The sequence below is a fragment of the Candoia aspera genome, chromosome 18 (genome assembly GCF_035149785.1).
Source record: "Candoia aspera isolate rCanAsp1 chromosome 18, rCanAsp1.hap2, whole genome shotgun sequence".
In the NCBI taxonomy this organism is placed as follows: domain Eukaryota; kingdom Metazoa; phylum Chordata; class Lepidosauria; order Squamata; family Boidae; genus Candoia; species Candoia aspera.
In genome coordinates this window covers 3382013-3397002 of record NC_086170.1, presented here as the reverse complement: position 1 = coordinate 3397002, position 14990 = coordinate 3382013, and the positions used below count along the sequence as shown (strand labels likewise).

The 14990-nt window shown below is 51.5% G+C and overlaps 1 protein-coding gene across 2 annotated transcripts in view; it reads right to left on the bottom strand.

The window, feature by feature from the left end:
* Window positions 1-786: 786 nt before the first annotated feature.
* SAMD11 (sterile alpha motif domain containing 11) overlaps window positions 787-14990 on the bottom strand; it is a 93367-nt gene continuing 79163 nt past the window's right edge. For both annotated transcript variants that reach the window (XM_063317441.1, XM_063317442.1), the window contains exons 10-13: window positions 14166-14866; window positions 8087-8217; window positions 4907-5017; window positions 787-2236 (exon numbers count right to left, since the gene is read on the bottom strand). In XM_063317441.1, coding sequence (XP_063173511.1) covers window positions 1994-2236; window positions 4907-5017; window positions 8087-8217; window positions 14166-14866 — 1186 coding nt within the window. In that variant the 3' untranslated portion in view covers window positions 787-1993. The remainder of the gene's footprint in view (window positions 2237-4906; window positions 5018-8086; window positions 8218-14165; window positions 14867-14990) is intronic.

Genomic DNA, 14990 nt, shown 5'->3' with positions numbered 1-14990 from the left:
ATGCCAGGGCCTCCCATTCCCTTCTTCGCTGATGCCCCTGCCCACAAGCCTAGCATAAGGGGGGCTGGGGAAAGGGAGCAGCGAGCGTTTGGCAAGGACCGCCTCGCCAGCCTGCCTCTGGCCCCCTCCCAGCGCCTTCCCTTCCCCACCCCGACTCAGCCGCCATCAGCAGCCCACCTGGGAGACGGGGGCGGGGGGAAAGGAAGGCCCTGGGGAGATGGGAGGGGCCACTCTAGCCCCTGGCAGACTCCTGGGGGCTACCCATGGCTAGCCGCTCCCTACCCCCCCTTGGGCCACCCTTGAGGCCAAAGATGGTGGAAGTGGCCAAGGTGAGGCAGAGAAAGGCAGGCACTGGCAAGATGGGGGGGGCAGGCAGGCCAGCCGGAGAGCCCTTGCCAAGGGAGACCCTTGGTTTACGCCCGGCCCCTTCAACCGGCTGGCCCGCTTGCCCCCCCAATCTTCCTGCCAGGCCCCCTTCCCCCACACCCCTTACCCCTCTTACCTGTGAGTCCCGTCCTCTCCGCCGCCCATCCGGCTGGGTTTCCACAGGTGCCAGCAACACAAAAGCCCTTTCATACTTACCACTTTGGCCTAACCTGGTTCGTTAGGCCAAGGCTTGATCTAACAAGCTAGATTACATTTACCCTCCTACCCCACCCACCCGATAGTTTTACTGCCCACCACAAAACCTTCCCCCAGGAATGGACGTTCTGAAGGACACACTCCAACAAGCACCCGTTTTATAAATTGAGCAAGTTCTTTGTTTTTATTGTTATTTTCAACTGATTTGCTGGAAAGCCTTAATTTTAAAAGTGATGGATAGTTGGACAGTATGCATACATACATATATATATGTACATACGTATGTACGTACGTATATATACACACACACACATATATATATATATATATCATAAGAAGCTAAGGTACCACTGAGCTATCTTGAGTTGATTTTGGTGCTGTTGAAAATGCACAAGGGGGGAAAAGGACGTGTGGGTGTCTTGAAACAGAACAGGCAAGCTTGGCCACACGTTCTTTTTCCACCGCTGTACAAACTGGGGAGACACACACACACACACACTCCCATTCACACCAACTCCCACACAGGTTGGTTGAAAGCTGGCAAGGGCTAAACATGGATAGGCAACGCCTGAGTGTGGATGCCAGGGAAAATGTGCAATTCCGCATCCTCAGCCAGGCGGCCCTGCCGGGAAAAACTGCACACATCCTCCACACGCAAAATCCAATTAAAACGGAGCATAACTCTCTATGTGTACACACACACACACCCCATTCCAGGAGGGAGCAACAGGACCCCCACCCCTCTACAATATCCTTCTGCTTCCTTCTTCTCCCCCTCCCGACAATTCCCAGGCAGGTCCCCAACTGTGGATGGACCCCCTGCAGCCTCCCAGCAGCGAACACCCAGATATGCGAGGATGGGGGAAAAAACCAACAACGCACACCGAGAGAGACACAGAAAGCCAAAGAGAAAGAGAGAAGGTGCCCCACAGAGCTTGGCTGTGCTGTACCATCCGAGCTGAAGTAAACACGGACCGGAGGAGTTTTCAGTGCCGGATCAGTTTGTCTGTCTTTGGTATTATTTCAAAAGTTGCTAGTGATGCATAGACCTCCCAAAGAAGGAACTGTGTCGTACCGGTTCCAGCCAGGGATGTTTCTCCCCAGAAAAAGGAAGGGGGGGGGATGTTTCCTTTCTCCTTTGGATCCGCCCATTGGCCCTTCTGCCAAGGTGTATTTCCACAACATGGAGGAGAGAAGGCAGGCGGGCCCCCTCCATCTCCGAGCGTGTCTGCGTGTCTTCCTTCCTTCCTTCATCTATCTCTTTGGATTCGTTCCTCCCACCTTCCCTAATCCAGAAAAACTTCCCGTCCGTTCTTTCAATTCCCTAATTCAGAAAAGTCCCACGCGGCCTCTTGGGTGGGCTTGCTTCTTCAGACTGTGAAATGTCAGACTGCGGAGGAGAGGCGGGGGGTTACGACGGGGGCTTGGTGGGGTCGCCAAGAGCCATCAAGGGGGTCCCGTTCTCCTGCTTTGGTGAGACCCGGCTGGGGAGAAGCGTCCCGCCGTAGGGCGACGAAGCCACGCTTCCGGTGGAGGCCGGGCGAAGCTCTGTGGGAGGCAAGTTGCCATCGGTGGGCCGCAGGGCCGGGGGCTGCAGCGGAAAGGCCACCGGGAAGCTGGCCATGTAGAACACGCGGCCCACCCGCTTGGCCACCTGGGGAGAGAGCACAAGGGGAAACGGTGCTCGTGAGCACGAGAAGGGAGCGCACCCCTGCGTGAAGCCTGTGCTTGGATTCGGGCGTGGCCAACCACTGGGCATTTGGGAACTGACTCCCAGCCCAAGGTGGGCTGAGCTTGCAAGGATTTGGGGAATAAAAAGTAAAGCAAAAAGGGTGCCCACAATCCGGCATCATCCATCCCCCTTCCGAAGCCGAACCAGAGAACTGCAACTGCTCTGCCAGAAAGAATGAGCCCGCCTGGCATCAGCCACAGGGTCTAAAGCAGGGCTTGTCAACCTTGACAGTTTGAAGAGGTGCGGACTTCAGCCCCCAGGATCCCCCAGCCAGCACAGCCACACAGAGAAACACTGCTCTAAGGCCTTACGGACCCACTCCACAGGACTAGAAGCCTGCTGGGGAGAACAGGAAGGGGCAAAACACGGAAGGAATCTTGCGTGGCTCAACTGCATTTCTCCGTGCAAGCTACGTCTCAGAGCCTGGGGCACCAAAGGAGCCAAGCTGAAGGCTGCAAGGTGGAAATGCAACATGCAGTGTGTGCGCATGCGTGCAGGGGGGGCACTTTGAAGGGAGACCCAATGTCTTGGCTGCCGATCCAGGCACACATCCTTGGATCAAAACGGCATCTTCAGGAGTTCGGGACTCAGCAGGGCCAGGTGCCACAGGCATCACCTCCTCGCCCCAAACTTGTGAAGCATCACGCTGTGCCTGCGAGCCTGGCTCCTTCTGAGCCTTTTTGGGTCCTACCGGAACAGCTGAGAGGGCACTGGGGACTGTCATCCTTCAAAGCTTGCAGGGCCCTCCCAGGTCACATTGCACCGATTCCACCCGAATCGGTGCATTCTTGGCCCGCTCAAAAGGCCACCAACACTTGCCGACGCAGGTTCGCTTTCTCCTCTCACCCACTCGCCATGTACATTTGTTTTATTATGTTAAAACAATAAGGGCAGCTTTATTACTTTCCCTGAAGCCTCCCTGTTTACGAGAGATCTAATAAAAAGGTTCTTTGGGCAATTGTTCCCTGCGGAACGATTGCGCTGGAAATAACGATTCAAAGGAAGAAGGGGAGCAGGGAATCCAGGCTCTCGGCCCTGAAGCAGTCCGTCGCAGTCTTAGAGACAAATAGAGCCCTTCCAAGCTTTAAACCCAAATGCCCGACCAACTCGGCAGCAAACCGGGTTCATGCATTTCACCAGGCTTGGTTGTGAAACCAGGATGGACCGAATCAACTACGATAGCCTAGACCTCAGCAGCACGCTAAAGCCACTGGACGCTGTTTATGGCAGGCTTCAGCAGCCCAGTAAGCCCCAAACCACTTTGGCTGTGTGTTCACACAGCACACTTAACCTGGGTTCCTGCTTAATGGGCAGCCCAGCGTTGCCGTTAGCACAGTAGGGGATGGCAGAATCCAAGTAGCAGAGGGGAGACGATTTCCAATGTTCTCCTGCTTCAGGTTTAAAAGGAAAAAAATGCAATACGCTGTAGGAGAAACTTGAACCATGCCTCATGCTCCATCAGCTAGTTTTCTAATTTCAGAGAATTTTTCTTTCCTAGGGGAGCATTCAAAAATGCACTTCCCCCCTTACCTGCCTGCAGTGGTATAATCCATTTGGATATTTGATTGTGCTGCGCCTGTGATCAAAGCTAAGATTTCTGGCTGCATATCTATTTAAGGCAGTCTTTTTCAAACCCTGGCCACTTTAAGAGGGGTGGACTTCAATTCCCAGAATTCCCCAGCCAAATTCTGGGTGTTGAAGTCCACCCCTCTTAAAGCGGCCAGGACTGAAAAACAGATTTAAAGATTTCAGCAAGGATCCAACAGATCAAATGCATGAACTGAGCTCATGCAGCATTTTTTAACCAGGCCAGTTACAAGCCTGGAAGCCAGATTTCCCAGGCTTAAGCCTCTTCTGCAAACACTGTCCCACACAGTTTGCAAACTTAGGGAACAGACTCAATCATCAACCGAGTTAAGCCACCTCGACTTTGCCCCAGGCTTTTTAAATTGCATTTTAACTGGGTGCTGTTCTGGTTTTCGATGACTACCTTGCTACTCCCTAGTTTTTGCATTTCATTTGATATTATTGGATATCTCTGTGTTTTACTGCACACTGCCAGAGCGCTTTGGCTATTGGGCAGCTTAAAAGTAAAAAGTAAATAAAACCTTAAATTATATTGAACTAAAGGGATAAATATAAACAAACAATAAAAAATAAACTAAACTTCGGTGGCTCCAAGTCCTGATGAGGTTTCATTGCTTGTGGCTTTGACACGCCGTGCCAACCCAGCCACTGTGCTTTATGAACCGTGGTTTATGGTGTCGCACACTAAGTAAGCCAGTGTTTTTCAGCCTTGGCAACTCTGTGTGCCGCAGTTGGAAAACACTGAAGTAAACCATGACTGGGGACCACACGTACTCCAAAGTCTTTGCATTTCGAAGAGACCGCTCCCCAAACAATGAGCCCCTTCAGCTTCTTTGCACGGGGAAGGGGCCAGTGCAGGGTTTGCTGATAAATCAGAGAGCAACCCTGGTTTGCCTTTATCCAAACGGAAGTGATCAGCCACATAAATCCCCTGGTTCGGGGTGTGCGATTTTGCTGGATCGTCTCCTGCGCTTTAATTTTATTTTATTTCGGACTGCCTCTTACCTGCGACCTTATTTTCAAGGCCGGCCCCAGTTTTAGGCCCATGTGGTTCAGTAGATGCTCTTCCGTCAACAGGGGCAATGTCTCACCATCAATGGCCTGTTCCCGGAAGACCTGTCAGGGGAGAGGCAAAATTGGGGTGTGCCGAGAAGCCACGGGGGACTGCAACTTCTGTAGAAATGGAAGGCCACGTGGTTTGTTTCTCTTTTCCGGCACTGAAAAGACAGCATTGCTTTACACGCCCCAGAGAGTTGCAATGGTGAAGCTGGGCACCCATATAAATTAGTGTTTTTCAATTTGGCCATTTTAAGATGGGTGGACTTCAACTCCCAGAATTCCCCAGCCAGCGTGGGGAATGGCTGGCTGGGGAATTCTGGGAGTTGAAGTCCACCCATCTTAAAGCATTGAATTTGTTCCTAACCCAGCCTGCTGTGTGAGCCCAGTCGATTGCACCTAATTAAACTGCGGTCAAGCGTTTCGAGTGAATATATTCTCCCAAAAATCATCTCTGCTCAGCATTCCTTAGCCTATGACTCATGAGCATTTCAGTTGTGGATTAGGGGTGCTACAACCCTACCCCCTTCACCAGCCTTGAGAAAATTCACCAGACCTCTGTGCCCCACAGATCAAGGGGGGAAATGGACACTTCATTAAATATTATTGTACTGAAGTAATATTCTGTATTAAAACTGAGAAGATGGGGTAACAGATGGTGTAGATGGCTAGATTTAATAATATGTTAAGGACTGAGCTATATTGACACTTTACGGGTATATCTCTCATTTCTTCAAAGATCAATCAATTAACTACTATTTTGTATATTCTTTGTTTATTATACTAGCAATGTTGTATTTTGGGTTGTACCGCATCACATCTCCTAGTTGTTATACTTTACTAAAAAAAAGTATTTAAATGTTGTTTTAAAAAGTGGGTATTTCAGGTTGGAGAGGCTGTGTTCCTTTTTTAAGAGAAACGTCGGCGAAGGGAAAACCCTGCAAGTGGATGTTTCTAACCCCAAGACTTTTCCTGGGGAGCTTGCTTTCCACCTGCAAGCAGGAGAAGCAAGGATATCGAACAGAAGCATCCATCCGACGGCTTTCACGGCATGTCCCCTGGGCTGGTGTTGCCAGTTTTCAAAAAAGGAAAGAAGAATGGTTCCTCCCAGCATTTTTTCTCCCAAGCAAACCCTCCTACACAGCTGTAAGATCTTCTTCCTCCCAGCCAGGCTGAGAAATCCCAGGCTCTGCCATTGGGCACGGACCCACGGTGGGGGGCGGAGGCCGCTCCGTCTTGAATGCAAAAAAGGTTTTCCCTCCCACCTCCCTTCTTCCCACTTCAAAACCCTCTGCCACGGTTTTATTCTGCATTTGGCCAGCAAAAGCAGAGGTCACTCCGTGCCAGACCTCCCCAGCAGCTGCGGTTTCAGGAGGCTGAGAAAGCAGGCCGGAGTCTCTGCTGCCCGGATCTCCCCCGTGGGCCTTGGCTTCCTCGTGCAGTAAAAAAAAACAACAAAATGCAAAGCCTGACGCAGAGGCACAAAAGGACTTAAACCCTTTTTAACTCGCTCTCCGCCAGCTCCACGCCACTGTTGCTCACACGCTTGACAGACCCTCGTTTGCAAGGGCCGGTGTTTCTTCGGCAAAGCACTCCAAAAGGACATTGCTTTTATTTCCCTGCAACCCAGGGCGGCTGGGGTACACAGCAAGAAGGCAGGTCTCCCCCACAACCCTCAATTTGCAAAGCCTGCAATTTTGCACGGGTAAAGCGCCGTGCGCTCCCTCGGCTGAAACATGCTGCCCCATTGGATATGGCCAACCCTCTCTGCGAAGTTGTTCTGAATGCAATGGGATTTACTCCCAAGTAAACACCCAAGAGGCTCGTGCTTAAAGGACGTGGCTGGACCCTAATTCTGAACTTGCAGACTTTGCCAGGGGTATTTTCTTTGGAAAAAACGATCAGAAAGTCAGGATGCCCATCTCCAAGTGATCCTTGTGCAACTCAATCGCGCGGTACAAGACTGGCGCAAATCCAGCAAAATACCCCAACACTCCTTGATTTGGTTCATACAATCCTAAGACTCCAATCAATTCAGAACAGGGATCCGGTTCAGAGGGGAGAACTTGGATCTCCATCTCGGTGGGGAAATATTTCTTTTTAAAGAGAAGAGAAATGCACACTCCCTCCTCTTGCTCCTGGCCCCTCGGCCCTACGCCCCTCCCTGGCGGGTCTCCCCCTCCCCACGGACACGCCCTAGATGTCTCCAGAATCCGGTCCCTCCGCAGCTGAAGTTCTCAATGGGGCATTTATAGCCACGATTTGCTAACTCGGAAGCTGAGCTAACAGGCACGGTTTGTCTTCCAGCTGGCGGCCCCACACTGCGCAATCCCACCCACCCCCCGGCAGCAACGGATGGGTTTTTCCTTGTCCCTGGTGGCGTTCCTGCCCCCCTCCCAGTCTGCCCCACCTCTCCAAAACACACTGGAGTTTCATCAACATTGCTGTTCAGCCTCCCTGCGATTATTAGACCAACCAGTCCAATGTGGGGATGATCCCCTTCCCTGCCTGGAAATATTATTTTTCCATTCATTATTTCTGCAAAACTCTAGGACGAATTGGGAAATCCCGTGCTGGCTCAAAGCCTACAGATCAGTGCTTCTCAACCTGGGCAACGGGAAGATGGGTGGACTTCAGCTCCCAGAATTCTGGGAGTTGAAGTCCACCCATCTTCCCGTTGCCCAGGTTGAGAAACACTGCTATAGATCTATGGTTTTAGGGTTTATGATCAACAGCGTGTTGCATTTTTTTAAAGGGAGCCCAAGTTTCTAGTCCCTGTGATTAAAAAGCATGTGCAAGGCCTGGCAAAATCTCAGAAGCCTCGGATCTGATTGCCACGGCTGCAGGAGGCACTCCAAATCTCAAATGGAGCAGCAGGCTAACGACAAACCCAGATCCCTATCACAAATCTCACTGGGCAATTCCCTCTATTCAGCTTTGAAACACGGATCAAACGGAGACCCCGTGTGGACTGCCTCGGACTCCAAAAAGCATAATAAATCATAAGCCGTTGGGAGCTTTTGCTTCCTGAAATCAGCTCTCCATTGTGCACTGGGTGTGCACGCGTGCAAGCGGAATGGCATGCTCGGCCTGTCTTCTGCAGTCTCAGGGAAGCTGCACACAACGTACCTGAGTGTATTCTGAACAGCCGGAGAGGCAGCCAACGAAACTGCACACATCCTCCACAGTCCACTTGCTGACATCTTGCAACGCGGCCGACGGGCTCTCCTCCCCATCCAGAAAAAGACCTCCCATTGTGCCTGGAAGGAGCAAAGGGGGGTGGGTGGACAGATGGGGAAACGGGGTGAGTGGAGGCGCGAAGGGGTGGAGGAAACATAAATCACCGAAGCCTCCCCCCTTCTGCAGCCCAGCTGATGACCGGCCTCTCCGCGGCGGTGCCTGTGTTTTCCTCCCGCCACACATCCATCTTTAATGAACTGTCAATTAAAATACGAGGCAGGGTCAATTTTGAGGCCAGCTCCTCCGGGGGGGTTCCCTAGCCCAGGGGCGGGGGAGGCGGGCGAAGGGCGTTCGGGGAAGGGGGTCCGAGGCGCTAATGATTTCCACATGTTCGAATGCTTTTCAGAGGGGGGTGGATCTGGCGAAGGCCCAGAGGCAGCCGAGAGGTCTCCCCGCCGCCACCTCAGTGGGCGTGCTGGCGAGGGCAGGGGCTGCGAGGGGCAACGGCCTTTCTGAAGACGGTTCTCCTGACTGGGGAGCCTGGTTGCTGAGGCTGTGATCCTCCAGGGAGGGTTACGGACTAGATAAGCAAGGGCTGAATTTTCCCACGTGGTCACCCTCTCCTGCAACGCTCTTTGAGCAAAAAGCATCGTGTATGTATGCAATTATATAAGCCGGAGAATCACCTATCTAGCAAAGCCCGCCTGCCTTTTCCAATGTCAAAGCAGAAGGGTGCCGCTTCGGTGTGGCACCCTGCACTGGGGCTTGCTGTGACACACACCACTGGAAGGAACTCAGCGGAGGCACCACAACTACCCTCTCTCTCTTCGGGAACACAAGGGAACAGTACAACCCTGGTTGTTCTGGTTGCTGACGATGATTTATTAAACTTATGTGCCACCCAGCGACTCTGGGCGGTTGTTTTACAGCAGAGTTTTACAAAAGACCAGTTGGATTGTAACAGTGGAAGCTCAGCACACCATCCTGATACAAGCACAGGTAGTCCTCATTTAGCGGCTCGCTAAACACAGCCTCGCTTAGTGACCATTCACAGTGACCCGAGGGATGAAAAATTAACTTTGCCGCCAGTCCTTGCATTTATGACCTCTGCAGGTCTGTAGAGCAAAGGAAAGCTGAAGGAAGACGTAAGCACAGTCGCAGTTTTACTTAGCAGCCACCGCGTTTAACAACTGAGTTGCTGGTCCCAATTGTGGTCACTAAACAAGGACTACCTGTAGTTGCAAACAAGGAAATGCAGGCAACTATCCCAAATCCCTTGAATGTTTTAACAGCTCTGCCAATGAAACCCTGAAACGTACACAAGTCCTTTCCTACACCGGACCCAAAAGAATTTTGGCCACAGACAGACATTTGTCCAGTTAGCAACTTCAATCCAAATCACCTGAAGGATTGTCCAGCTCAGCACCCAGAATCCAAAGCTGCTTGTTCCTAAAACTTTCTGCTGCTCCCCCAACATTTGGAAGGAGGGCTGGGCCCCACCAGAACAGGAAGGAGGGCTGGGCATGGGTGAGGCTTGACCGAATGCCACCATCTGTCCCCATCATGGGAAAATGGCTGCAACAGGCGAGTGGTTTCAAATTGGGCACTTTATCCTGCCCAGGATGGACCAAGGACAGAGGCTGGCAGGGGGGGAAGGGCAAACAGAGCTTCAAGCGTTGGCTCTACCTTGGCACGGATGCCCGTGGGAGCCGCTGAACAAGGCAGGGCTGAATCCCACATCCCTGCAACTTCCAGGGATGCTCCAGCTTTGTGCGCTTGTCTCACATCCCTGGCTCTGTCCAAATCTCCACCCAATGACCAGGTTCACACAACGCCTTGGTTCAGCACATCTCTTTGCCTCTCCTGCATGGAGCCCAAAAGTGGAATTCATCCTGGATTTTGCAGGAACATCAGGGGACGGGACCTTTTGTGGCAGGACGCAGAAGCCGAACTCAACCACCGGGAGGTTCTTGCTTCACCTTCTTCCAGGTGCTGATTGACAAGAGAGGACCCCACTTTGGGCTGAGTCTCTCATCCTGCTGAGACCATAAACAAGCGGATCTGAAAGCCCAGATCAACGTGACGGATCCCCAGATCTAGAAACGGGAAGGCTGAAATGAGGGAGGGGGGAGAAAGACCCCACAGCGGGATCTGAAGGGAGGCTGGATTGCTGATCCAGGAGGTGGGATAGTTGGAAGGGAGAGAGGGGCCTGGAGACCACCAGGCGATTGACCGGGCGGAGAGATTCACGTCCACATGATCTTTTAGGTTCCCCTCCAAACCTCCAGATGCCTGGCCCTTGAGGGTTGTTTGTACACCCCACAGTGGGGAAGGAGAGCTCTTCTTGATTCCAAACCAAGACAACAACAAGACTGTTGTCTCTCTTATTTACCACGGAGCAGAGTTTTATTAAATAAAAAATAAAAAAAATCCGTAAGCCCTTCCAAATGCTTAAAAAACAAGGAAGGATCCACAAGTATTTTCCACCCAGCCACACAGCGACAGCCTCTGCCAAAACACTTCCCTCCCAACGGTTCGTTCCCGGCCTTCTGCGGGAATAAAACTTTCCGAGCTGAAAGATGGCAAGCGGAGAGGAGAAATTCACGAGCGTTACTGGCGATTTCCAGCCGGAGATGGGAGGAAAGTGAAAGGGTGTGTGTGTGTGTCTGTGTGTGTGTGACATCTGCCAAAGGAGGCAGCACCAGCCAAATCATTTTGACGACAAACAAGAATGAACACAGCGCCTGACAGAAGACAAAAAGTGGCTCGTGAGACCAGCCTGCCTGCAAGATAATTACTGGGGGGAGATATTTTTCATTGTCCCTCCCTCCTCTTGTCCTTATTCCCCACCAGAACATGGGAATCTTGTTTTTTTTTTGTTTTTTCTGATCAGGGGCCAGACACCCTCCCAGGATGCTTTGTGTGTGTAACTCATTTTTGGAGCTCATACAGCCAAGCGTAAACAGCTAACCAAATTGTTCCCTGAACAGCCACAGAAACCAAGGTTAACGGAGAGAGCCAGGAAGATGACCTGGACAGAAATTGGCAGGGACCACCTGAAAAAAGGGGCTGAAACATTTTTTAAGTCCCGAGAAACCAGACAACATTCGGAAGGGGCTGAGAAATGAGCTAACATTCAGAAATGGTGCGGACAGACACCTCCCTGATTCTCTGGGGTATAGGAAGGGGAGAAAATCCAGCAAACTCCAACTTTCAAGATGCTGTTATTAAAGCCAATCTCAGTAAAAGTAGTTTTAGCCTTCCTGGGGAGTAGATCTCCTGGTACGGTCTACCTAATGGGGCTGATAGTTAAGGGGACCCCACTTTGGGCTGAGCCTGTTTGAGTGTGCTTTGCTCAATGCTAATCTTCTAAGTTTTTCTTTGCACATTCATTACCCCTTGTTTTTCTGTTGGACCTAATCCATCCTACTTTTTGGGAAGGGCAGGGGACTGGTGCATCCATGCACCCAACCACACATGCAGCTCTCTCTCTCCTTTTCACGCTCACCTTTGGAGAAAGGGATGGTATTTAATTTCCACACAGCGGCTCACCCCCACACACAGGGAACACACACACGCAACTGGAGAGTTCGCCTTGCAGAAATTTCTGCATCTGAACAAGCGGGGAAAAGAGGTGTATGGGCAGACGACGACGAGTCAAGAACTGTAAATTATATTATTCCAATTCTAGCAAGATAACTGAGGCCATGAACTTTATAGAATGACTACCTCATTTTTAAGAAATCAGTGCTTCGGCTTAATGGTTCTCCTTTAATATTTTATGCTGGTGGAAAAGAAATGTCCAGAATTGGGAGGGAGGCATTCGGCCATCCTGAGGCTTCACTTCTTTTAAACAAAAAAATGCAGAGAATCTTCAGATATACCCCCTGCTAACCGTATAGGTCATTCCCAAAAACCTGATGGCCCTCAGGAATGATCTCAGAGGCAACCTTCAAACAGTACTTTGCTTTTTTCCTATGCTTCCTTGCTGGCCCCTTGCTTGTAAGGAACTGAAATGAATATGCATGCCCAGGTGCATCCTGCATCTTGAATACAGCTGGGCTCACTTGCACGAGTTGTCCACGGAGGATTCTACAAGGTTTCCTCTGTTTGCAGGTCCTGTGGATACAGATGGACACACGCACACAGGGGGACCTTGTCTATCCTTCTGCTAGTTTTCTCTTACACCTGCTGGGAGTCTTTGGGGGGGGGGGACCACATCTGGCATAAAGCCGATTTACGCGGCGGACAGCTTGACCTTCTCAAAAGAGCAAAGCTTTTCCCACAGATGTTTCCAGCACACCCCGACTTTCCTCTTAAAATCGAAGGGAGACTGGCTTCACCTTTTCCAACGACTGGGTCTTACTCAAAGGCAAAAGCTCACGAGATGAACGCGAACCCCATCCGGTGCATTGCGAAAGCTTCTGCTTTGTGGTTTGGAAAAAAGTGCAAAGACTGCTCCAATACTTGGTTGCGTAGACCAACGCGGCTCTCCTCCCAGACCCCCATCTCTCTCCAACCAGGGGGCGAGATCCAGCTGCAGAGATCCGCTGGCTCTTCAGCACACTTGCCCACGCAGCCGTTTCATCCATGCAGGGATCTCTGTCTCACAGGCGGATGGGGGTCAGGCGAGGGCCTGCGAGGCTGTCGTCAATTGCTCTCCGCACTCCAGGTCGATGCAAAGATTTTAGCCTCTTGCCAGTTCCATCCTCCACCCTTCGCAGAGGGCACAGAGAAGGACCTTGGCAGCGGTCCGGCTTTCATACAGGGACCAGGGGATCAATCCACCATCAATAGTTTTTCTCTCGACTGGTCTAAGAAGGGGCTGTCCACCTCCAGTGCACTGGAACAGGCTAAGCGACTTCTGAGTCGCGAGAGCCATTTGCAAAGAGCGTCTTCCCTTTTTTTGCTCCGTTTTCCCATCAGTAACCAACCTCACTGATCCACAAGACAAAACTGCTTATGTTCTCAATGCAGCCCTTTGAGGTCACAAAATGGGCTACGCGCACACACACACACACCAAGGAAACAAACACCTGAAATGGGCAAGTATAATAAATTTTCCACATTGGGTGCTGTGTAGAAAAAACAAAGCTGGCTGATTTCAGACTTGACTGGATAGGAGACCACCAGGAGTTCCCAGGGCAAGAAGTTGGGAAAAGTTCCAGTTGCCTTTACTTTTTAAGCTGACACCCCACCGCCCCCCACAAAAACCCTAAACACCTGGTTAAGACTTGGATGGAACACCATTCAGAAATTTCAGGGCAAAAGAATCTGTCCTGCTGCCAAGAACACTGCATGGAAGTATCTATGAAGTTACCAGAATTTTCTCTTTTGAGAAAGCAAAACTCTTAAGGCATGGCCCTGATGCACATTTTCCCCAAGTACTCCTTGGGCTGGGAATGTGAGGAAAAACATTTTAATGAGTCATACAGATGGGAGAACCAAAATGGCGGGGGCCAGGGGGGAGAAATCTCTGGAAGAGGCTCACAAATTATTTTGGACAGTGTGTGGATTTAACCCATGGCCATTCCACCCATCCCAGTAAAAACTCACATTGCAAATTAAAGAAAAGAATGCATTTAACTATGACCAAATAAAGATTGATTGATTGATTGATTGGTTGAAAGAGTGAATCTAACTCCTTTGATGGTAGCTAACAAATACTGGTCAGTTGAGAACTCTGCTACAGGACAGCCAACCTCGGATGAAAGACCTGGAGAACTTTTCACAAACCATCTGATCAGGAAGAGAGAGAGGTGTCAAGCTTGGGTCACAGAGACGTTGTCCCAAAAATTTTCAAAAAAAGAACCTTGCATTTAAGCTCCCTCTTAAACCACAGGAAAAGTGGGTGACGTTTCAAAAAGGTGCAGATTAGGGGCCCTTGTTTCCCTCTCCAGAAACAATGCCCCCAAACTGTGCCCAAACTTTGCCCCACAATCGCCTGGGGAATTCTGCAGACTTTGCTCTTCTACAAAGAAAAGCGTGGTTCCCCCCCTTAGCACGCCAGGGGCCCCCCCCCACTTACCTGCGTGGAAATACGGACTCATCGTATACGGGAAGCCAAATGGCAGCGGCTGGGGTGGCGGGACAGAAGCCGTGGGGAGCAGCTTCACCTCCGATTTGCTGATGGCCGGGCCCAGGAGATAGCTGGGCAACTCCGCGTTCGAGGAGCTGCAGGGGGCATTTGGCCCAGCCGACAGCTCGCCCAGTTCTTTCGTGCCCTCACAAGCCTTTGCCACCTCTTTGCATTCTTTGACCTCACCGGCCACTCCGGTGTTCTCGGCCTTCAGAGTGTCCGGTTTCTCGTCGCCCGCTTCGGCGTCGCTCTCTGAGTCCTTCATCTCCTCGTTGTTGCTGTCCGGGGGACGGCTGTCCAGCAAGTCTTTGGATTCGCTCTGGCCCGGCACCTCGGAGCGAGGGTGCACGGCCTTCCGGCTGCCTCTTCGTGCCCCTGGCTCCTTCGGAGGGGTGGTGGAGGCGGTGGGGACTCCGTGGTGGTTGAGCGACAGCAGTGGAGCATTGTTATGCCGGAGGACCAACATGGCATTCCTCCGTGAGAGCTCGTCCCGAAGTGGGTGGCCTTCTGGGATGTCGTGGAGGCTGCGCAAGGCCGGGTGGTCAGGAGGCAGGCCCGGGTGCAAAGTCATGGGGTCGCTAGCCAAGAGCCGCTGGCGGTGAAGATTTTCTAGTTCCTTCTGCCGGATAATTTCCGCTGACATCTCCAGCCTACGCGGGGAGAAAGCAAGGCAGGTTTGCGGAGGGGGGTATGCAATTGAAATCCCACTTCTGCCACCATTCTCTGCACCCCTTTCCCTCTCCAATTCAGGGCCCTGCCTATAAAATGGGATTA